The 23,643-nt window shown below is 46.5% G+C and overlaps 2 protein-coding genes across 2 annotated transcripts; one reads left to right on the forward strand and one right to left on the reverse strand.

Moving 5' to 3' along the window:
• Positions 1 to 5,215: 5,215 nt before the first annotated feature.
• Positions 5,216 to 7,299, forward strand: LOC120379765 (olfactory receptor 2AP1-like). The gene is made up of 2 exons (XM_039497279.1): positions 5,216 to 5,365; positions 6,303 to 7,299. Exon 2 carries the CDS (start codon positions 6,327 to 6,329, stop codon positions 7,293 to 7,295), a length of 969 nt encoding a protein of 322 aa, XP_039353213.1. The 5' UTR covers positions 5,216 to 5,365; positions 6,303 to 6,326; the 3' UTR covers positions 7,296 to 7,299.
• A 14,124-nt stretch (positions 7,300 to 21,423) lies between these two features.
• On the reverse strand, positions 21,424 to 22,380 carry LOC120380012 (olfactory receptor 2G3-like). Its single transcript, XM_039497518.1, has one exon. The coding sequence runs from the start codon at positions 22,378 to 22,380 to the stop codon at positions 21,424 to 21,426; it is 957 nt and encodes a 318-aa protein (XP_039353452.1).
• Between the last annotated feature and the right edge of the window lie 1,263 nt (positions 22,381 to 23,643).

Below are 23,643 nucleotides of genomic sequence, written 5' to 3' on the forward strand. Positions count from 1 at the left end.
TTTCTATATGTATGTTAGAAACAAGAAGAAGGTCAGGGAAAGTGTGGAACTCTTACTGAAGGGGGGAGGCAACCTAGTGACACATGATGTGGAAAAAGGTGAAGTATTCAATGCTTTTTTTGCCTCAGTCTTCACAGACAAGATCAACTCCCAGACTGCTGCACTGGGCAACACATTATGGGGAGGAGGTGAGCAGCCCTTAGTGGTGAAAGAACAGGTTAAGGACTATTTAGAAAAGCTGGACATGCACAAGTCCATGGGTCCAGATTAAATGCATCCAAGGGTGCTCAGGGAGTTGGCTGATGTGATTGCAGAGCCATTGGCCATTATCTTTGAAAATTTGTGGCAATCACGGGAGGTCACAGACGAGTGGAAAAAGGTAAATATAGTGCCCATATTTTAAAAAGGGAAGAAAGAGAACCCCGGGAACTACAGACTGGTCAGCCTCACTTCAGTTCCTGGCAAAATCATGGAGCAGGTCCTGAAGGAATCAATTCTAAAGCACTTCTAGGAGGGTAAAGTGATCGGGAACAGTCAACATGGATTCACCAAGAGCAAGTCATGCCTGACCAACCTGATTGCCTTCTTTGATGAGATAACTCCCTCTGTGGATATGGGGAAAGCAGTGGATGTGAGATATCTTGACTTTAGCAAAACTTTTGATACGTCTCCCACCATATTCTTGCCAGAAAGTTAAAGAAGTTTGGATTGGATGAATGGACTATAAGATGGATAGAAACCTGGCTAGATTGCCAGACTCAACAGGTAATGATGAACAGCTCGATGTCTAGTTGGCAGCCAGTATCAAGCAGAGTGCTCCAGGAGTCGGTCCGGGGGCCAGTTTTGTTCAACATCTTCATTAATGATCTGGATGATGGGATGAATTGCACCCTCAGCAAATTCATAGATGACACTAATCTGGGTGGAGAGGTAGATACGCTGGAGGGTAGGGATAGGGTAGGGATAGGGTCCAGAGTGACCTAGGCAAATTGGAGGATTGGGCCAAAAGAAATCCAATGAGGTTCAACAAGGACAAGTGCAGAGTCCTGCACTTAGGAAGGAAGAATCCATGCACCGCTACAGGCTGGGGACCGAATGGCTGGGCAGCAGTTCTGCAGAAAAGGACCTAGGGGTTACGGTGGACGAAAAGCTGGATATGAGTCAACAGTGTGCTCTTGTTGCCAGGAAGGCTAACAGCATATTGGGCTGTATTAGTAGGACCATTGCCAGCAGATCAAGGGAAGTGTTTAGTCCCCTCTATTTAGCATTGGTGAGGCCATACCTGGAGTGTTGTGTCCAGTTTTGGTCCCCCCACTACAGAAGGGATGTGGACAAATTGGAGAGAGTCCTGTGGCGGTTAACGAAAATGATTAGGGGACTGGGGCACATGATTTATGAGGAGAGGTTGACGGAACTGGGATTATTTAGTCTGCAGAAGAGAAGAATGAATGGGGATTTGATAGCAGCCTTCAACTACCTGAAGGAGGGGTTCCAAACAGGATGGAGCTAGGCTGTTCTCAGTGGTGGCAGATGACAGAACAAGAAGCAATGGTCTCAAGTTGCAGTGGAGGAGGTCTAGGTTGGATATTAGGATACACTATTTCATTAGGAAGCACTAGAATGGGTTCTCTAGGGAGGTGGTGGAATCTCCATCCTTAGAGGTTTTTAAGGCCCGGCTTCACAAAGCCCTAGCTGGGATTATTTAGTTGGTGTTGGTCCTCCTTTGAGCAGGGCTTTGGACTAGATGACCTCCTGAGGTCTCTTCCGACCCTAATATTCTATGATTCTATGATTCTATTCTAAGATCCGTGACAGGTGGTAGCAGAGGATGCTTGGTGAATGCACACAGTAGATGGTTGGCTACTGAACGCACCAGAAGAATCTTGTGGTAAGTGAGTGGCAGCAATAAAACAAGAGCAGTTGAAGGAAACTGTGAGGAAATGACGTATAGCCATCTCTTTAAGAAGAACATTACAAACCTGTGCAGAACGAGAGGGTTAAGTGTAGGGAAGCTCCACAAGGTGCAGCTGATTGCATGGATTGAGAAGGATGACCAGGCCAAGTAGCAGGCTTCAGGCCCAAGCAGGGTTTCGGGAGACTCTGGGAGCAGCAGAGGCAGTAGCCCGAGCAGAAGCAGGGCATCCATGATACCTCATTCTCTATGCACCAGGAGGTCTTCATGACCTGGCTCCCCATTGGTAGATTTGAAGTGGTTGGAGTTGTATCTGAGAGCAAAGGAGCCAGAGGACTGGGAGAAGCAGTGAAAGCATGAACTGGAGATGGAGAAGCAGAGGAGCAAGAGGACCCACTGATGAGAAAGTGGGGAAAGGCCCCAGGATGCACATTTCAAAGGGAAACTCGATTCCAAACTGTTGTCCCAGTGTACAACAGCCCTGAGACCACTGCCCTTCATAGATGCACCTTCTCAGCAGGTAGCTATGGATATAATGAAGCCCCTCAGCAAGGTAACCTGGTCAGGGAAGGAATGCATTCTGGTGGTGGTAGATATCGCTCTGTCCTCCATCAAGGCAGACTCAGTGACAGATGTGCTGTTGACCATTTTCAGCGCTGTGTGGCTCCCCAAGGAGATCCGTACAGACCGGGGTGAAATTTCATGCCATCCCTGCTTTAGTGCTTGTGGGATAAATGTGGGGTCCTGCACACTGGGACTTCTGTATATCTCCCTCAGTCCAGTGGGGCTTCTGGGAAAATTTAATGGGACTCTAGAAGATGATGCTGAGGACTTTTATTCATCAGCATCTACAGGACTGGGACAAGCATTTACTCCATCTTCTGTTCACTTATAGAACAGAGAAGAGTGAGGGGACCCTGGGACTTGAGGGACAAATGGAAGGAAAAGGCCTCTCCCAATGGGGGATAAGTGGTTGAATATGTCCTGTCTTTTTGGGAAAGGCTCACCAAGCACTTGGGTTTGGCCAGGAAGAACCTAGCCAGAGCCCATAAGAAACAGGTCTGGTATGACTGCATAGCACATGCCCACTCCTAGGGCAACAGGCACCAGATGATGGCTCTCATCCCTATAAGCTCCAGGCTGCCTGGCTTGGACCCTTTGTCATCAAGCAGCTGAATGAGGTGAACTATGTGGTGCAGTTGTCAAACGGGGATCCCTGCCACTGAGTGTAGCATGTTAACATGATACAGCCATACTTGGAAAGGGAGAAGTTGGTGCTGGCTGTGTGTGGGCAATGGGAGGAGCAGGGGGATGATCCCTTCGTGGACTTCTTCCCTGAGACAGTAGCTGGCCTCCTGCTGGAATCATTTCCCCTTTCTGACCAGCTAACCCTTGCCTGGCAGGCAGAGATCAGAGAGGTGCTGCAGTCCTACCAGCAGCTATTTTCCAACTGGCCTGGGCTCACTAACCTACCTGTATCCCACCCTCCCATAAGGTGTTCCCCATTCAGAGTCACTGAGAAAACAGCCCAGGACCTGGAGAGAGAGAGGTCAAAGAAATGCAGGCTTTAGGGGTGATCCAGATGTCCACCAGCCCATGGGCATCTACCATGGTGCTGGGGTGCAAGAGAGATGGATCAATCAGAGTCTGTAGGGACTACAGGAAGCCTAAGGCCATCATGGTGTCTGATGGCTATCCGATTCCTCACCACTAGTATCTCATCAAAGGCTACTTGCAAGCGTGTTTGGATCCAAAAAGAAGTCTGCCTTCATCACCCTCTAGAGCTCTTTGGGTTCCTGGACCTGCCTTTTGGCCTCAAGGGGGCACCTATCACATAGAATATCAGGGTTAGAAGGGACCTCAGGAGGTCATCTAGTCCAACCCCCTGCTCAAGGGGGGAAACCAATCCCAATACAGATTTTTGCCCCAGATCCCTAAATGGCCCTCTGAAGGTATTGAGCTCATAACCTTGGGTTTAAGCAGGCCAATGCTCAAACCACTGAGCTACCCCTGCCCCTGCTGGGTCAGTTACTGAGGGGAATAGTGGACTTTGCCCTGGCATACATTTATGATAGCTGTATCTTTCACCAGACCTGAGAGGAACTCTTATCCCAAATGAAGCGGGTGCTGGGTCTCCTTGAGGAGGCAGGACTGAGTTTAAAGATTGGAAAGTGTAAGGTGGGGATGGTAGAGGTGTCCACCTGGATCACATGGTGGGGAGCGACTGAATAAGGCCAGAGCCTGCCAAGGTGAAGGCGGTAAGAGATTAGCCCACTCCCCAAACCAAGAAACAGCCCCAGGCCTTTATTGGGCTACCAGAGGTTTGTACCCACCTTTAGCTCCTTGGCAGCTCCCATCACTGCACTATGTAAAAAGGGTAAGATGGACAGGGTGGTCTGGACCTCTCTGAACTGAAGGAGGCTCTAAGTCATTGCCCAGTTCTGGTAAACCCTTCCTGTTGCTCACAGAGGCCTCAGACACAGGCTCGGTGTGGTGCTGATGCAAACCAGTGCTGAGGGGGACAGAAACCCAATTGTATATCTAAGTGAGAAACTGCTCTCCCAGGAGAAGAAACATGCTGCTGTAGAGAAGGAATGCCTGGCCATGGGGTGGGCTCTTAAATAGCTGCAGCCATATGTATTTGGGAGACACTTTGCAGTGTCTACTGACCACTCTCCAAGTCGGCTGCATTAAACGAAAGGGGCTAAAGCCAAGCTTCTGAGATGAAGACTGATCCTCCAGGATGATGATATGGAAGTGATTCATGTTAATGGGAGAGAAAATATTATAACAGATGCTTTGTCCCCGAAACAGGTAGCAGAACTTCCCGAGGTCACTGGCTGAACTGACCCCGCTCAGTTCCATCTCCAAGGAGGAAGAGATGTGACAAAGTGGGAATTTTTTGTAATGTTTTTTATGAATTTTGTGTGTACCTCAGTTTCCCTTTGTGGAGCATACTTACCTAGGTGTGGAAAAGCATTGTTTACTCCCGGCAGAGATTCAGAGACATAGGTGTGACCGGCATCTCCCAAAAATGTTACCTGTGTTTCATCATGATGTAAACTGTTTTCCACATAGGATCATTAGACTTTAAAAAACATACAAATATACAAATCATGCTGTAGAAGTCCCACTGGGCATCATTAGCTACAAACCTTTGAAGACACCAAGTGAACCAAGTGGGAGAAAGGTTGAACTGGGACCATATTAAAAAGCATGAAGACCAAATACAAATATGGGACAGCATTTACACGTTGTAAATCAAAGCTAATTTTCCACAGGTAGAGCAAATGCACCGGCTCATTCCTTCATGCAACTGTAGGTTTTTTCGTGGAGAAAAATCCAGTTTCTCCAGAAAATGGAGAGACAAGAACCTCAGCTGAGGAATCTGGCATCCAAACTCTGAGAAATAAGAGCTCATCACTTCAAACTTGGTCTGTCCTGTGGTTACAGGTGAGTATTATCTTCCTGACTGCATTTCTATACCACCTTCCAGAGAGAGGCATGGATATAGTTTGTGAATATTTCAGGGACAAGGTATGTAAGGGGATATCTTTTATTGGACTAGCTTCTGTTGGTGAAGGAGAGAAGCTTTCAAACTAAACAGAACTCTTCCTCAGGTGAATATTAACAGTTTTAGCCTCAGTCACTTCCCACAGCCATGGCCATCAGCATTCATAACACCATTTAGCAGAGATGGAGCTTGAGATCCATGTCTTGTGTCAGGTCCTCAGCTGGGGATCTGTCCCACTGCCACAAAAGGAGCTACCTTGAGTAACAACAACTGAGGGTCTGGCTCAGTGTGTGTCCCAATGAGGTGTCAAGTGGTGACAGAGTCTTCCTATTCCTGTTTACACATGGCAGATGGTTTCTAGACTTTGAGTTCAGGGATAGCATCTTCCTTCCCACCCCAGGGTCTTTCTTGTTCCTGTATTGTCATACCACAGTCAGTATGGAGGGTGGAGAGTTATTTTCCAGTTAGGGCTTCATATCAGTCTGGTTCTGCCCATTCCTAAGAGCTACCCTCCAAAGAGCTGTATTTTATCACTGCTACATAGTGAATATCGGGAAACACGTCACTGTCACCAGCACATGAACGAAGGGATAATTTATTCCACATCATAATTTATGGCATAAATTGATCTCTTGTGAGGGGGTGAAACCTGAGCTGCCCAGGCCAGGCACATCAGCAGGCGTCCATGACTTCCGTGACAAACACAGAGCCTTACCAATGATCTGTTCTCAAACTCAGACTCCTGGCACTTAGCTCTGACATCTACATTTAGCTTTTAAATTTCAGCCAGTGACAGGAGAGTTTATGAATATTTATGGAATTAACTCATGAAAACTGATTAACTCTTAACTCTGAGTTCTTCTGATTCAATTGTAGTGTTATTGTTCCTGGACTCAACCAATGGCAGGCTCACATTGGAGAAATCAAACAGTTGTCACAGAATTCATCCTCCTGGGTTTTGGGGATCTCTCTGACCTGCAAAATCTTCTCTTCCTGATGTTCCTAGTAACCTACATCGCAACTGTAGTTGGGAACGCCCTCATCGTGGTGCTCATTGTGGCTGATCAGCACCTTCACACCCCCATGTACTTCTTCCTGGGGCACTTGTCCTGCTTGGAGACCTGCTACACTTCCACCTTTCTGCCCAGGTTGCTGGCCAGTCTCTTGACTGGGGACAGAACCATCTCAGTCAGTGGCTGTTTCACACAAATGTATTTCTCTGGTTCCTTGGCAGCTACTGAATGCTATCTCCTAGCAGCTATGTCTTATGATCGGTATTTAGCTATATGTAAACCCCTGCACTATTCAGTTCTTATGAATACCAAGTTTTGCCTACAATTGGCTGCTGGGTCATGGTTCAATGGTTTTTTGGCGATTACCATCTTTGTCCTATTCATATCACAGCTAATATTCTGTGGGCCAAATCAAATCAACCATTTCTATTGTGATCCCATTCCACTGATGGAACTGTCCTGCAGTGACACACGCCTGATGTTATTGTTCAATTTCATTTTAATTTCTGTATTCACCCTGCCACCATTCCTACTAACCTTGACATCCTACGTGTGTATTGTTGCCAGCATCCTGAGAATTCCTTCCACCACCAAAAGGCAAAAGGCCTTTTCCACCTGCGCATCTCACCTCATAGTGGTGACAATTTTCTATGGAACCCCAATGATTGTCTACATGCTACCGAAACGTAATACACTGAGAGACCTGAACAAAGTGCTCTCTCTTTGCTTCACAGTCCTGACTCCCCTGGTTAACCCTCTCATCTACAGCCTGAGAAACAGAGAGGTCAAGGAAGACTTGCGCAAAGCAGTCAGTAAATGTGGTTTTCAAGAAAACCATGCCGAGACTCCGAGATAATAATTTAACCTGAGGTTTTCAATGCTGCTTGGATGATTGAAGCAATCAGTCCCCATAAAAATTAAGTTGAAAACTCTCAGTGAAAATCTCAGCAGTCGGTGTTGTCCAGCTCGGTACATGGACCAATGTAGGTGGTGGCCATAACCATGAATCATAGAACATCAGGGTTGGAAGGGACCTCAGGAAGTCATCTAATCCAACCCCCTGCTCAAAGCACGACCAATCCCCAACTAAATCATCCCAGCCAGGGCTTTGTCAAGCCTGACCTTAAAAACCTCTAAGGAAGGAGATTCACCAACCTCCCTAGGTAACCAGTGGTCCATGGGCTCCTTATTCCATGGTCCCCTTATTGAGTTTTTTAACTGGGAACCAAGAAAAGTGGAGACAGAGTAGAGGAATGAGAAAGGTGCAGCCAAAGTGGAAGGACAAGAAAGGAGGAAATTACGTAGTTGGTCCCAAATGACCAACGGAGGGAAGTAGATAGGGAGGTGAAGCTGTATAGTGGTGTATGAGTGGTGAGGAAAGAGCACTGAAGAGAAAAGGACTTCTATGCTATGTAATGATCTGTGGATAGTAACACTTGTTGTAGCTCTTACACTCAATAATGGCCACCAGGTGACACGAGTCACAAATTGGAAAGAGGCAGCTATAGCAAAGTGTTGCCGAGTCTCACGAGAAAAAAAAGTGACCTTGCCATTCAAAACAAGAACAAAACAAGCCCAACCCATTTCAGAGGGAGGGGAGTATGGGTGTTTATACAAATTAAAGTTTTTTTAGTAGTTTTAGTTTTGCTGTGTACAACATTAAGTTATACATTTAAGAAAATAAGAACAGCTATACTGGGTCAGCCCAAAGGTCCATCTAGCCCAGTATCCTGTCGTCCGATGTGACCAATGCCAGGTGCTTCAAAGGGAATGAACAGAACAGGTAATCATCAAGTGATCCATCCCCTTTCACCTAATCCCAGCTTCTGGAAAACAGAGGCTAGTAACACCCCAGAGCATGGTTTGCATCTCTGCCCATCCTGGTGAATAGCCATTGATAGACCTATCCTCCGTGAACTTATCTAGTTCTTTTTGAACCCTGTTATAGTCTTGTCCTTCACTACATCCTCTGGCAAGAAGTTCCACAGGTTGACTGTGTGTTGTGTGAAGAAATACATCCTTTCGTTTTTTAAACCCGCTGCCTATTAATTTCATTTGGTGACCCCTAGCTCTTGTGTTATGAGGAATAAAATACACTTCCTTATTTACTTTCTCCACACCAGTCATGATTTTATATACTTCTATCATATCCCCCTTTAGTCATCTCTTTTCCAAGCTGAAAAGTCCCAGCCTTATTAATCTCTCTTCATATTGAAGCCATTCTGTAGCCCAATACCTTTTGTTGCCCTTTTCTGAACCTTTTCCAATTCCAATATATGTTTTTTGAGATGGGGCAGCCACCTCTGCCCGCAGTATTCAAGATGTGGGTATACGAGGGATTTATATAGAGGCAATATGTATTTTCTTTCTTATTATCTATCCCTTTCCTTATGATGCCCAGCATTCTGTTAGCTTTTTTGACTGCTGCTGCGCATTGAGTGGATGTTTTCAGAGAACTATCCACGATGACACCAAGATCTTTTTTCTTGAGTTGTAACAGCTAAATTAGACCCCATCATTTTATATGTATAATTTGGATTATGTTTTTCAATGTTCATTACTTTGCATTTATCAACACTGAATTTCATCTGCCATTTTGTTGCCCAAACACCCAGTTTTGTGAGAGCCCTTTGTAACTCTTCACAGCCTGCTTTGAACTTAACTATCTTGAGTAGTTTTATATCTTCTGCAAATTTTAGCACTTCGCTGTTCACCGCTTTTTCTAGATCATTTATGAATATGTTGAACAGCACTGGTCCAAGCAGAGACCCCTGGGAGACACCACTATTTACCTCTCTCCATTCTGATAACTGACCATTTCTTCTTACCCTTTGTTTCCTACCTTTAAACCAGTTACCAATCCATGATAGGACCTTTGCTCCTATCTCATGACAGCTAACTTTGCTTCACAGCTTTTGGTAAGGGAGCCTGTCAAAAGGCTTTCCAAAAATCTAAGTACACTATACCCACAGGATCACCCTTGTCCACATGCTTGCTGACGCTCCCCCACCCCAAATAATTTTAGTAGATTGGTGAACCATGGTTTCCCTTTACAAAAAATGTGTTGACTCTTTTGAATTCATGTGTGATGCATATGTGCAGTTGCAATATTTCTGTAGTGGGGTGGTCACCCGCTCCTGCCCTGAAGGGCTTGAAATCAGCCCTGACAGAGGGCTGCAGTGGTAAAAGCAGCCCTGGAGAGGGCTGTAGCTCTGAAGGCTGGGCTGATTGGGAAGCAGCCACAGCTGTAGCTGGCTTAATAAGGGACCAGCTGGCCCTATATAAGAGGTTGGGAGCCAGGAGCTATACAGTCTCTCTCTGCCTTCAGAGAGAGAGGAGCCTGGCTGCTGGGAAGCTTAGGGTGCCTAGAGTGAGGCAGGGGTGGGGAAATGCCAGAGGGGCTGGGGAGCTCCAGGCTGGCAACTCCCCAGGGTGCAGGGCCTTGTCCAAGGCCCCACAGAGAGTTGGAGAGAGAGGCAGCAGGTCCAGACCCAACCTTGCCTGTCATGAGTTGCTTATACTGCAGTCTGCCCCATGGCACAGGGGCTAGCTGGTGACTGGCAGTAGCCTACAACTGAGGCGAGGTGTGGGTGGGGGTTCCCTGGTGAGGGGAGACCCTGAGACTGAAGGGTGTACAGCCAGGGGGCAGCTCCCCGGATAAAGGGGCATCGGGGTCTGGGAGGGACATGGGGGCCAAGCAGCAGTGGGATACCAGCCTGCAGAGGGCGCTCCAAGGCTTGGAGGGCTAATTCCTGAGACGACCAGCAGGAGGTGCCACAGGGGCAAGTTCAGCACTGCTACAATTTTCTTAGGAAATGTCACTCAGTAGTAAAAAATAAATGGGTAACTAATACAGTTAGTCTCATGTTTATTTTGTTCTCTCTTCTGTCCTCGTACTTAGTCCTTCTAGATTTCACTCTCTCCTGTTACCAGATTTTGGCCAGGTTTAAATTACGTAGTTGGGCTGGCATAGCTATGTGAGTCAAGGGTGTGGTAAAAACCACAACCCCTTACCAACATAGCTATGCCGGCAAACACTCCAGGGTAGGCACAGCTATGCTGGCAGAAGGCTGCTTCTGTCAGTGTAGCTAATGCTGGCAGAAAAACTCCTCCTGTTGGCATGTGCTTTATCTACATTAGGGAGCACTGCCAGCATATCTATACAGACAAAGACAAGGCATCTGTTTCTCTTGCCTCTTTGGGGCAAGGCTGCAGATTTTGAGACATGGCAGGTCAATTATCCCTGTGGAGCGGAAATGAGTGACACGCTCCCAGGGTAGTTTCTTCGTGTTGTTTGTTTAATTACAAACTGTATACAAGTCACCTTACCCTTACCCTGACCAGTGGATGGTAGCCATTGCCAATGGCTCTCTTTGGCAGAAAGCAATGCGAAGGTACCACTGTTCTGTCCCAGCATCTCTGGAGTCCCACACAAATATCAATTGGTTTACCAAACACCTTCTTCCTTCTGTCCCAGACTCTGAGTTTCCTACATGGGACTGCCCTCGGGCTGGCGGTTCTTTGATTTCCATGGGAGCTAAATGCCTCAACGCCTTTGGAATGTTTGAAAATCCCAGTAGGCATCTCTCTTTAGGTGCCTAAATAACAGAGCTGGTTGGGAACCGGAATTTCTGTTTCACAGGGAATTCTGACATTGAAAAAAAAATCATTCCAAACCAGAACAAAATGTCAAATTTTGAATTTCTCATGAAACGGAACTTTTGGGGAAAAAATCAGTTTGGGTCAATCAAAATATTTTTTATTTAGACTTTTTATTTTATTTTATGTCTGGGTTTTATTCAGTTTTGGCACTGAGTTTCTGTCTCTCAGTTAATAGGGGAGAGTTAACTGTCTCTACACAGCTAACTGACACAGCAGACTTTATTCGCACAGCCCACAAAGACCACAATACTTGGTTTAGTAGTGAAGGCACCCCCTGCCAGGTTTATTGTCAACCAAGCATAGTCCTAGCTCCCCCAATCAGTGTCTACAGTTACAATAGCATGTGTATGCCTGTTGCAATTGATTCAGCTTAGTGAATGGCGGGTCCCCCACTCTGAGACAAAGAAGGGTGGGATAGCTCAGTGGTTTGAGCATTGGCTTGCTAAACCCATAGTTATGAACTCAAACCTTGTTGGGCCCACTTAGGGATTTGGGGTAAAATCAGTAGTTGTTCCTGCCTAGTGAAGGCTGGACTTGATGACCTTTCAAGGTCCCTTCCATTTCTATGAAATAGGTATTATAAGAAGTTACACATTGTCCCCAATGTGTTACCACCATTTACCTTGTACATGTTGGTTTGAGCAAAACATCTCTATCCATCACACTGTTATCCTGACCTTATCTCTAAGAAAGGTTAACATTTTCCTATCTTCAGGAAGTGTGTTTGTACCATACTTAGTATCAGGGTGTTCTGTTACCATTCTTCTAGAATGTGTTTGTGTGAGTGTCCTGTGTCTAGCACTTCTCAGGAATGTGTGTATTTTTGCAATACCAGCCCTGCTCTTGCCAGGTTCTGTGAGCCTGCATGCAGGCAGAGCCTGACTTCTGCTAACAGCCTGACTTTTGCTAAGTTTGCTTTATATTAGCAAGGCTTGACCACTACTTTAGTTCAAGCCTCAGGCCTCATAATGTGTCTCTTATACCAGGCCTAATGTCTCAGGCTCTTTCTAGTACAGCCACCTTTGTAGATATTAAAAGAGTTGTGTAAAGGCAAAATTATATTATTACCATCCTCATGGCAACCCCAGGCTGCAATGAAATTTTCTGTAAAGCAAGATTATTTGCAAGCACAGGGTAGATACAACTCATGGCCCATTCTGTTACTGGCCTCTCTGCTGAGCACATGAGCAGGAGGTTGCATTTTTCAGATGAGGACACCCACCGAAATGGGGAATACACCGGGACCCATATAATGGTCAGAAAATCCTTATCATATAGGGACAACTTTCAGTCAGTGCCAACCTTAAATGCCTGCTGGATTCACTGAGGGATATGGTAGATTTTCTGTCAAGTGAAGACTTTAAATCCAGATCAGGTGTCTCCTTCTAAAGGATATGCTTTCCCGCAATCAACAGGTATTGGGACTGATGGAGGAATAACTAGGGAAAATTCTCTGGTCTCTGTTATGCAGGAGGTCAGATTAGGTTATTATAATGGTCCCTTCTGGCCTTAAACTCTGGATAGATTTGATCCAGCAACCTACTGGTGAAATTGATTCTATCACTGTTTGGTATCCAGTTCCCTTTCCCATCAAACTGATGGAAAGATCAGCTGCTTTGGCCAAAGCGTTCCACTGTCTCCCAGGTCCCAGCACAAGCAGCCAACTTTCCTGTGAGTTAGCTGTTTTCCTTTGCTTTCACCGCATCTTGTTCACTGCCCATCTCATGCTCCCCTACAATAGTTCTTCTTCCTCCGTAGAGTGTGTGTCCTTCAGACGGTCACAGCTCCTCTTGGCAAACTGGAAAGGGAGGAAAGAAACACAATAAGAGAAATAGCTGGCCTGTGTTTTACAAGTATTTTGCCTACTTGCAGCTTTGGTGATTTCCCCCAGTTCCTGACACACAACCCCCAGTCCTGGGCTCCCCACTCTGACAGCTCTGCCAGTGCCCCTCAATCCTGACCCACAGCTTTGGGCTCCTCCCACCCACCCACTCAGCTCTGCCAATGCCCCTGAATCTCTACCCACAGACCCACTGCTGTTCCAGCCCTGGGCTCCCCCACTCACTGTCCTGTCAATGCGACTCAGTCTCAACCTATAGCCCCCCTGCTATCTCTGCCATGAGCCATCCTCCTCACTGCATATGCTCAGTTCTGCCAATTCCCCTCAATCCCCATCCTCAGGCCTGCAGGCTATTCCAGGCTCCCTAGTTCTGCTGGTGTCCCATAGTCATTCTAGATTCATGTGCAGTGACCCTGGCCCTGGCACCAACACCTGCAGCAGGGATTCTGTTAGGGCCTGCAGCTGTGCTGCAGCAGTGTAGAGTGCTGTGCTAGAGAGAGAGCCAGGCTGTGAGAGGGCTGACCCAGCTGGGGAAGGGGCATGGGAGAGGAAGTAGTGGGAAGGCGGGTGGAGAAGAAGGAAATGAAAAGGGACAGCCCTTGGCAAAAAGGGGATTTGCTGAGGAGCTGGGAGACGTAGGTCCGTGGAGGGCTGTGTGCAAGGACCCCGGCTGAAAGGGGCACCAAGTGTATGACCGGTGATGTTGCCCATTGGGACCCTGATGAAGGGATATGGTTTGGGTGCTGGGGAACAGGTGTGTGTGAGGAGCTGTCACCTGTGTGTGGTCCTGTTGGAAAGAGGTGAGGTCACTGCAGTGTTGAAGCAAAGGATCGTCGCAAGGCAAAGGAGGAACAGCTGGGGTGAAGTTTGCAACCAGGGAGAAGAGCTAGGTTGTTGAAAAATGTCTTTTATTGTGATGGTAATTTACAGTTTATTATTTTCCTGGGTAAGCAATGGATGCTACTTTATATTATTTCTATTCTGTTATTATTCCTGACACGTTTCTTAGTTTTCCATTTTTTAAATTAAAAATTTAGGGTTATCTCCGTTGTGTTGGTTTGCCTCTGCCTCTCATCACAGCAGGCGTAGTGGGCCACTGCACATATCCCCCTCTTATCCTGCCCCGGGCCTCCACTCCACACATCTCTGCTGGTGACTCTCAATCCCAACCTTCAGCCCTCGCACCAACCCCGGGCTTTGGCTCCCTGCCCCCTCCCGCCAGAGCTCTGTGGATGCAACTCATTGCTGACCTAACTGCGTCCACTTCACCTGCAGAGGCCTCCCCAAAGAATGCTGTACTGTTACCTGCTAAATGAGCCCTGGAGTCATTGCTCCTCCACTGCTCTGCACATGCACCTTAATCCTGATGTGAAGCTCCGTGTATTCTAACCTGTGTCTATACTACACAGGTCTGAATATGTCCCTCACTCCTGATCCCCAGCACTCATTGTTATTCCAGTCTTTGGCTCCCCACACTCAGTTCTGCCGGTGCCCCTGAATTCTGAACTACAGTCCCATCCCAGTTGTTTCTATTCTGTCTGTAGTAGTGCTCTGTGATCCATGATCTACCAAAGCTCTGCACAGCAGAGGAAATCATGATTTTCAGCTGCATAGTTTAAAGTCCCCAATTGCTAACAAGAGCCAGCTAAAAGCCAGGCTGGAGAGACTATTGTGCACTTGTGCAGAGATTGGGGAAAAATGTAAATGGAATATTTTTGTACAAGTTGATGAGATAAGCAGATCTCAGGCCAGTATCCCTCCATGAGTCAGCCCTGCAAAATGTAGTATTGTTATATATGAGCATTTAGGCCTTGCCAGATCTGAATAATCTGAAACTGGTTGTTCCAGACTTGATGGAAAATTGGTCTGTTAGTACAGAGAACAGAGGTACTGGACTCGACCCGACCAATTTTTTTTTTCCAGTTGCAAAAATGGCATTTCATTTAAATCTAAATTTTCCATGGGAGTGTGTCAATTTCAGTGAAATGTTGTTGAAAAAAAATTAAAATGCAGAATTTTGATAAGGTCAAAATTGGAATATTCCAATTTGTCACTTCAAAATGATTTTTGCTTGAATATTATATTACATATATTATAAATTAGAATACGCATGAAATAAAATGTCTAAATCAGGATGAAATATTCTGATTTTATCAAAACTGATTATTTCAGTTGATGCAAAATGAAATATTTTTGAAAAAATAATTTGTTGGGATTTTCTATTTTTTTTTGTTTATGTTCTTGTACAAATAATTAGATAAATTCATGGAGCATAGCCAAAAGCATCAGGGATGCAACCCTATGCTCTGCATATCCCTAAACTGCCAACTGCCAGAACTTGGGACTGGATGACAGGGTGGATCACTCAAAATTACCCTGTTCTGTTCATTCCCTCTGATGCGCCTGATACTGCGACTGTCAGAGACAGGATACTGGACTAGATGGACCATTGGTATGACCCAGTGCGACCATTCTTACATTCTGATTTGGAATGATAATAAAATTTGAAATGCCAGAATTTCCTGCAGAATGTACCTTCCAAGTTCTAGACAGCTCTATGTAGGACATAGGGAAATCATAGATGAACAATTGCTTTATTCTGATGTTAGAGAGGAAAGGTGGGTGAGGTAATATCTTTATTGGACCAGCTTCTGTTGATGAAAGACTTGTTCATCAGGGCTGTATAGCTCAAAAGTTTGTCTCTTTCACCAACGGAAGTTGGTCCAATAAAAGATGTTGCCTCACCCACCTTGTTGCCTCACCCACCTCTTTAATATCCTGGGACTGACATGGCTACAACACCGCTGCAAACAGCTATTCTGATGTGGCAGAAATATGGGGCCCCAGACTACATTGGTCTAATGGTTATGTCATTGGAATGGATCTCAGGACACCTGGCTGTTAAATACTGGCTCTGCCATTGACCTCCTATATGACCTAGGTCAAGTCACTTCCATTCCTTGTGCCTCAGTTTTCCAATTTGTAAAATGTTGATAATGATATTCTTGGTAAAGTGCTTGAATATCTGCTGATTAAACTCATAGGAGCTAAGTATCATTATTAGATAGGTCAATGGTTTGATCCAGTGCATCAGGGGGAGCGGATACTGTACTGGATGGACTGAAACCATGATCCTTCATGGTAGGCTAGCTCAGTGGTTTGCACATTGGTATGCTAAACCTAGGATTATGAGTTCAATCCTTAAGGGGGCCACTTAGGACCTGGGGCAAAAATCAGTACTTGATCCTGCTAGTGCAGATAGGGGGCTGGACTTGATGTCCCTTCCAGTTCTAGGAGATAGGCATATCTCCTATTATTATTACCATGAGAGTGGAAGAGAGTAAGTGGATAGTGACCTTGGAGAGTTAGCTGTAAAAGATTAAATAACAGGAGGTGCTAGGGTTCTCTCCTCACTCTGAACTTTAGGTACAGATATGGGGACCCACATGAAAGACGCCCTAGGCTTATTCCTACCAGCTTAGGTGAAAAACTTCCCCAAGGCACAAATTCTTTCTTGTCCTTGGATGGTATCACTGCCACCACCAAGTGAGTTAGACAACGATTAAAGGAAAAGAACCACTTTGTGTTCCTGTTCCCCAAAATACCCCCCCCAAACCCCTTCATCCCCTTTCCAGGGGAGGCTTGAGAATAATATACCAACCCAATAAGTTAACAAGGTGAGCACAGACCAGCCCCTTGGGTTATTAGGACACTAAAAACCAATCAGGTTCTTAAAAGCAAAAAGATTATGATAAAGAAAAAGTAAAAGAAGCACCTCTGTAAAATCAGGATGGAAGGTAATTTTACAGGGCAATCAAAGTCAAAACACAGAGGATTCCCCTCTAGGCAAAACTTTAAAGTTACAAAAAATAGGAATAAACCTCCCTCTTAGCATAGGGAAAATTCACAAGATTGGCCTTGTCATCACTGGTTCTCCACTTGTAAGGTAACTCCCTTCTCTTCATGTGCCAGTATATTTACGTTTGTGTCTCTAATTTTCACTCCATGCATCTGAAGAAGTGGTTTTTTACCCACAAAACCTTATGCCCAAATAAATTTGTCTTTAAGGTACCACTGGACTCCTCATTGTTTTTGTGTATACAGACTAACACAGCTATCCCGCTGATACTACACTTAGGAAGGAAAAATCAAATGCTCAGCTACAAAATGGAGCATAACCGTTGATCAACCCTAATTGTGAGTTTAATGTCCCAGGCTCTGCTCTCATAGCCACTGGAGGGGTGAGGAGCTAACAGGGTTTCTTAGTGTCTAAACACAGTGCTTGTGCACTGTGTACAAGGAACAAGAATGTGTCAGTGAAACTTGTAGAGAAACAGAAGCCAGAAGATGATCTTTTCTTAGAATGGTGCCAAGGTTCCTGATTTGGATTTGAGCAAGGCATACTTTGTACAAAACATATCATAATTACATCGCCATGGTAAATATGGGCTGCTTTGGCGTGCAGAATGTCACACATACCTGTGAACTCAGTGACACCTAAGGGCTGGATTGAGTGCTGCTTATTGATTTGTGTTGTAATATACAGCCATGGTGCAAAGGCTCATGGGCTTGGCCAAGGAGAATCTAGCCAGGGCTCAAGGGAAGCAGAAGGTCTAGTACAACCACTCAGCATGGGCCCGCTCCTATGACAACTGACAGGTGATGGTTCTTATTCCTATGAGAAAGAACCAACTACAAGCTGCCTGGGATGGGCCCTTTAAGTTCATCAAGCAGCTGAATGAACTATATAGTGGAACTGTCTAACCAGGCTCACAGCCACCGGGTGTACCATGTCAACATGATGAATCCGTACTTTGACAAGGAGAATTTGGTACTGGCCATGTGTGGCCAATGGGAGGAGCAGAGAGCTGATCCCCTGGTGGACCTATTCCCTGAGACAGGGGTTGGCTCTTCACTGGAATCAATTCCCCTCTCTGACTTGCTCGCCCCTGCCCAGAGGGCAAAGATCCGAGGGTGCTGGGTTCCTACCAGCAGCTATTCTCCAACCGGCCTTGGCTCCCTAACCTGCCTGTCCACCAGGTGGAAACAGGAGCTCACCCACCTGTAAGATGCTCTCTATTCTGGGTCACTGGGAAAAAAAAGTCCAAGATCTCGAGAGAGAGGTCAAGGACATGCTGGCTTCAGGGGTGACCCAACCATCCTACAGACCTTGGGACTCTCACGTGGTGTTGGTGACCCAAGAAGGATGGGTCAATTCAGTTTTGTGTGGATTATTGGAGGCTTAATGCCATCACCAAGTTCAGTGCCTACCACATGCCTAGACCAGATGAGCTCCTAGACAAGATGGGCCCAGGGGGCTCATCTCACTACTATGGATCTCACCAAGTGCTACTGGCAAGTACCTTTGGATCAGAATTTCACCAGCAGCTTTGCCATTCGTTTCAATGAGGGCACTAAGGGCTGAAAGTAAAGCAGCAGGAAAGGGCTCATTGAAAATGTTCAGATTTCAACAGCTGTATGCTCATAAAAACCAGGGCTGGTTCTAGGCACCAGCAAAGCAAGCAGGTGCTTAGGGCGGCACATTTTCAGAGGCAGCAGGGATCCAGCATGGGAGCTGAGAATGAACAGTGGGCCCTGAGAGCTGTAGTTCCTTGGTTATCTCCCTGCCTATAGAGACAGCCCTGGAGCAGAGAAAGAACTACATTTCCCAGTGTTCCCTTGGCAGCTATCAACAGGAAAGGGAGGGGGAGGGAGTGAGGTGCTGCAGCTTGCTGTGAATGGAGAGCTCACTGCTAGAATGGGGTGGCACTATGAACAGTAGGGATACCATATTGTACCATTCAAAACAGAAGACATTCCATTGGGGGTAGCCCCGCCCCCTATCCACTCCCTCTCACATCCCATACCTGACTACCCCCCACAGAACCCCCAACCCATCCAACCCCGCCTGCTCCTTGTCCCCTGATCACCCCTTCCCGGGACCCCTGCCCCTAACTGCCCCTCAGGACCCCACCCCCATCCAAGCCTCCCATCTCCTTGTCCCCAACTGCTCCCTCCTGAGATCCCCCTGACCCTAACTGACCCCCTGGGACCTCACTCCCCTACCTGTCCCCTGGCTGCCCTGACTCCTATCCACACCCCTGCCTCCTGACAGACATCTGGGCTCCCATGCCTATCCAACATCTGCCTGTCCCCTGTTAGGCCTGAATAAAGATGTAGCACAAAACCAGTTATGCCAACCTGACTGAAGTCAGGCTAACAGAGGTTTCTGGGTAATCCCAGAGTGGAAAAATACTGAGAAGCATCATTGTCTCACAAAGCCCTGGGAAAGAGTGAGATAAGTGAGGGGCTGGTACCAGCTGTGTTATGTGGGAAACAGTGTTTGAAGAACTGATAAGAAACACTATCCCACAGTTCTGACTCTAACTCCCCGGTTTAGCTTTCGGTGTGTTTAACTCCCTTACATTCCTAACTTTTGGCGCTTGTTAAAATATTAACAATTCAATATTGTAGAGACTAGGCATGCGTATATATTAAAAGGTGTCTAATTTCTAGTTGCTAGACAAAGGGGGGTGGGTTGCTCAAGTGAATGATCTATGACGTAATAAAACTGTCTATATAGGCTAATACTAAGCTGTAAAGGGGGGTCTGGTTCTCTCTGGAGCCGAGCTGCTCTCTATTGATGCGTGCACTTGTCAATAAAAAGCTTTTAATCGGACCTTGCTGGTGTTGCCTGTCTCTCTGTGGTCAGACAACGAACTTCGCGGTTGGGGTTCGAGTCCTTGACACCCTGACTGCCCCCCAAGAACCCCTGACCCATGTAACCGCCTCTGCTCCCTGCCCCAGACTGCCCCCCGAACATCCACCCCATCCAACCCCCCCACACCCTGTCCTCTGACTGCCCCACCCTCCTCCACACCCCTGCCACTGACAGCCCCCCCACAGAACCCTCAACCCATCCAACCACCCTGCTCCCTGTCCCTTGACTGCCCCAATCCCTCTACATCCCCTGACAGGCCACCCCCTGAACCTCCGACCCATATGACCCCCCTGCTCCGTGTCCTTTGACTGCCCCTCGGGATCCCATGCCACTTCTCCAACCCCCTGGCCCCCTTACCAAGCCGCTCAGACCAGCGTGTGTGGTTCCCCGCAGAGCCAGATGCGTTGCTGCGCTTCCCCGTGGAGCAGGCAGATCCGTCCCCCCAGAGTGCTGCCGGCATGTTGCGCTGAGGCTGCAGGGGGTGGGGTGTGCTCTGGCTGCTGGAGGCCCTGATGCGAGTGGCTCAATCTGGCTGGGCCACCCTGTCAGCCACACCGTGCTCTGCATCGGGAGGGAAATCCCTGACCTTTTGAGAGTTTTACAGATGGCTATTTAAAACCCCCAAACCCGAACATGTCCGTGAAAATATGGGCATATGGTAGGTAACCCTAGAACAGAGAACAAGAATTCCCAAGGAGTAGAAGGCTTTGGCCCAGGTATCGCCTTCAGAAGACATCCCCAGACTGGATTAGGGATACTGGTGTGACCTCACCTGGCAGCCCCCAAAGAACAAATTGGGGGGACTAAATGGAGAGTGCCCCTCTCTATCTGAAGCCTAGCATGGGAGGTATGTGGATCCCATTAGAATTTAAAAAGAAAAGTAAGAGAGGGGAGGCTCTACTAGCTTTTCGTGCAGTACCAGACACGAAGGAGGATTTCCACTTCTAAGGCATGGAAGCAGAAATTGATTTTTCCTTTTGAGATTTATCTAATATTCAGAAAGGGAATCTAGCACCCGCCTTCCAGATTTGAACACCCTCAAAATTCAGAAGTGCTCAAGCTCAATTTGGGCAGCTGTTACTTCATGTCTCCAATATATACTGATCCACTGTAACTTGCTATAGAAAAAGTAGGATAAAATTGAGCAAGAAATGATTCCCAGTGATTATTAGGAATGGAATTGCTATTTTCAACAGCCATTGCTTCTTTTTTCTTTCTTTTTTTTAAGTTTTATTTGTTTAAAAGGAAGACAGCGATATTGCATTGGCAAATTCCCTATAGAAACAAAGAGTGGAACAAAAGAATAATAAAGGCACCTCAACTTTTCCTCATGTATGTAGGACAGTCTAATAATATGCATCCAGATATCCTCAATCACACAAGCTGAAAATTGTTCCACTTTACTGCAGCTCTGTAACCATACGGGAACAAATCCTGTCTGTGTTCTGTGCACATCCAAAATGTCTGCTGAATGACCCACCCCTGGGAGCAATTTACCAGTGACCCAGGGCTGGGGTGGAAGGAGGGTGCAGTTGGGTTGGGGGAGAGCCCAGAGCTGGAGTAGCAGGGGGTGTAGGTGGAGGAGAGCCCAGGGCTGGGGTAGGGGCCAGCCAAAAATCTAGAGCTGGCCCTGATAAAAACCCTACTGGTAAAACATCCTAGTGCAAATGTGTTCATAGGAATTTAGGTGTAACTCCACTGAAGTCAATGAAGTCACAGCAGTGTTCAACCCAAATAACTGAGATCAGCATCAGTCCTCAGCTAAGCAGTGGTTGGTTGCTTGCAGTTTAGGGTTATAGAATTTTGAAGTATCATTCTCCTCAGGGCTTTATGGATATCTTTGCTTCTCAGGCTGTAGATGATGGGGTTCAATGTCGGGGTCACCACAGAGTAAAACAGAGCCAGATATTTATCCCTTTCGGGGGCATAGCTGGATTTGGGTCGCAGATACATGGCGCTGGCGGAGCCATAGAATAGAGTGATCACTATGAGGTGGGAGGAGCAGGTGGAGAAAGCTTTGTGTCTCTGCTGGGCTGATGTGATCTTCAGGACGGTAGAGACGATTTTACTGTAGGACACAAGGATCAGCATAGAAGGGATGAGCAGAATTAAGACACCGGCTGCAGATACAGCGATTTCATTCATGGACGTGTCTCCGCAGGCCAGGCTCAAGAGGGGAGTCACGTCACAGAAGAAATGGTTGAGCTGGTTGTCCCCACAGAAGGGCAGGGTGACTATCAGTGAGGTCTGCACCAAGGACAGCAGCAAACCACTGACCCATGAGCCAGTCACCAGCTGGACACACCGTCGATTGTTCATTACAACGACATAGCGCAAGGGATGGCAGATGGCTGTGAAGCGGTCGTAAGCCATGGCGGCAAGGAGGAAGCATTCAGTTGGCCCCAGGGCAATAAGAAAATACAGCTGGGCAGCACAGCCAGTGAATGAGATGGTTCTGTCCTCTGAAAGCAGGTTCACCAGCATCTTGGGTATGGTGACCGAGGTGTAACAGAGATCAACCAAAGATAGATTGGAGATGAAGTAGTACATGGGGCTGTGAAGGGCAGGACTGAGCCTAATTATTATTCCTATGAGGATATTCCCCGTCAGAGATGTGATGTACATGATTGAAATCACCACAAAGAGGAAGCCCTGCAGCCTGGGTTGGTTGGAAATTGTCACAAAGACAAACTCAGTAGTTTGGTTTTTATCTGCCATATGCACTGGAATCTCTGCCTGTAGAGATAACAAACAATGAGATATCAGTGGTGTGATCATAGGGCCTGATTAGATCAGACCCAAGCTCCATCTAACTCTGCGTCCAGCCTTCAACAGTGGCTGGGACTAAACACTTCAGATGAAAGTGTAATAAACTCCAGAGTGGAAGAATACAAAATATTCTGCTCAAAGGGGAAGTTTCTTCCTAACTCGCCTACGAGTTAGAATGTATATTATGCCCGAAGGCATGGGGATTTATGGGCTCCATCCAATCACAAATATCACAAATGAAGTGAATGGCTAGACATTGGGTATGTCCTTATTGCCACTCTATATCTATCTCTTGTAAATATGGGTATTCTCATTGTGCATCCCCATTTCGAAGAGATTTTTGAATTCCTACTGAATTTTTATCACATGGATAACAAGCTCATTAGCTGAATGATTTATTAGTTATTGATTTAATTTTCATGTTTTAGAACAGTAATACACTGTGTCAAGCAGCTGCATGGGCCACCAAATAATTGACAGATTACAATCATAGCAACACAGCTCTATATGTGGAAGAAAAAGAAGGAGGAGGAAGAGGAAGAGAAGGAGAAGAATTCACACTTTTTTCCTGTCACATGTTGTAGAAGAAGTGAAACCCAAAGAAAGGTCTAGGTTCATTCACCTACACTTTGACTAAGTAATTAGATGCTCAGATGATACCTCAAAGAATAGCTCTTCAGTGTTCTAGCCACTTTTGATATATGTTAAAAATAAAACACATGGAAATATCAATGAACCCTAGAGCTTGTCCTCACCCACCTCATTTAAACTAATGATGCAGAGGAATAAAGAATTGACATTGCTCCACATATACAATAACGATGGCAAACTCCCCCCGTTCATTTCCATCATCACTCACTCCGCTATCTTGGGGAAACAGACTGGGTTGCCATGGGCTCTAAAGATCAGACCAAGTGCTCAATCCTGCATAGGGCTGAAAGTCCAGGCCCTGACCACCAAAGAACATTCAAGCTTTTAAGTACATGAATAGCCTCATTGAGTTCAGGACTGAGTCCCAAGTGTGGGTTGTGACTTCCAAAGTTAAGGGCATCTCAAGAGGACTGTCCTGTCTTCATTAAGCTGAGGGGAAACCAGCCTTACTCTCAGTGGTTATCACAACAGCAGCAGTGTGGCACAGAGTGCAGTCGTGGACACTTCAGCTGCTGTGGATACCCAAACCACTCCTAGAAATATGTGGGGGGGAGATGCATG

This window comes from Mauremys reevesii, linkage group 13 (genome assembly GCF_016161935.1).
Source record: "Mauremys reevesii isolate NIE-2019 linkage group 13, ASM1616193v1, whole genome shotgun sequence".
Taxonomy (NCBI): domain Eukaryota; kingdom Metazoa; phylum Chordata; order Testudines; family Geoemydidae; genus Mauremys; species Mauremys reevesii.

Excerpts from the sequence above, each read along its gene's own strand:
- LOC120380012 (XM_039497518.1), bottom strand. The coding sequence starts at position 22,380 with ATGGCAGATAAAAACCAAACTACTGAGTTTGTCTTTGTGACAATTTCC.
- LOC120379765 (XM_039497279.1), top strand. The coding sequence starts at position 6,327 with ATGGCAGGCTCACATTGGAGAAATCAAACAGTTGTCACAGAATTCATC.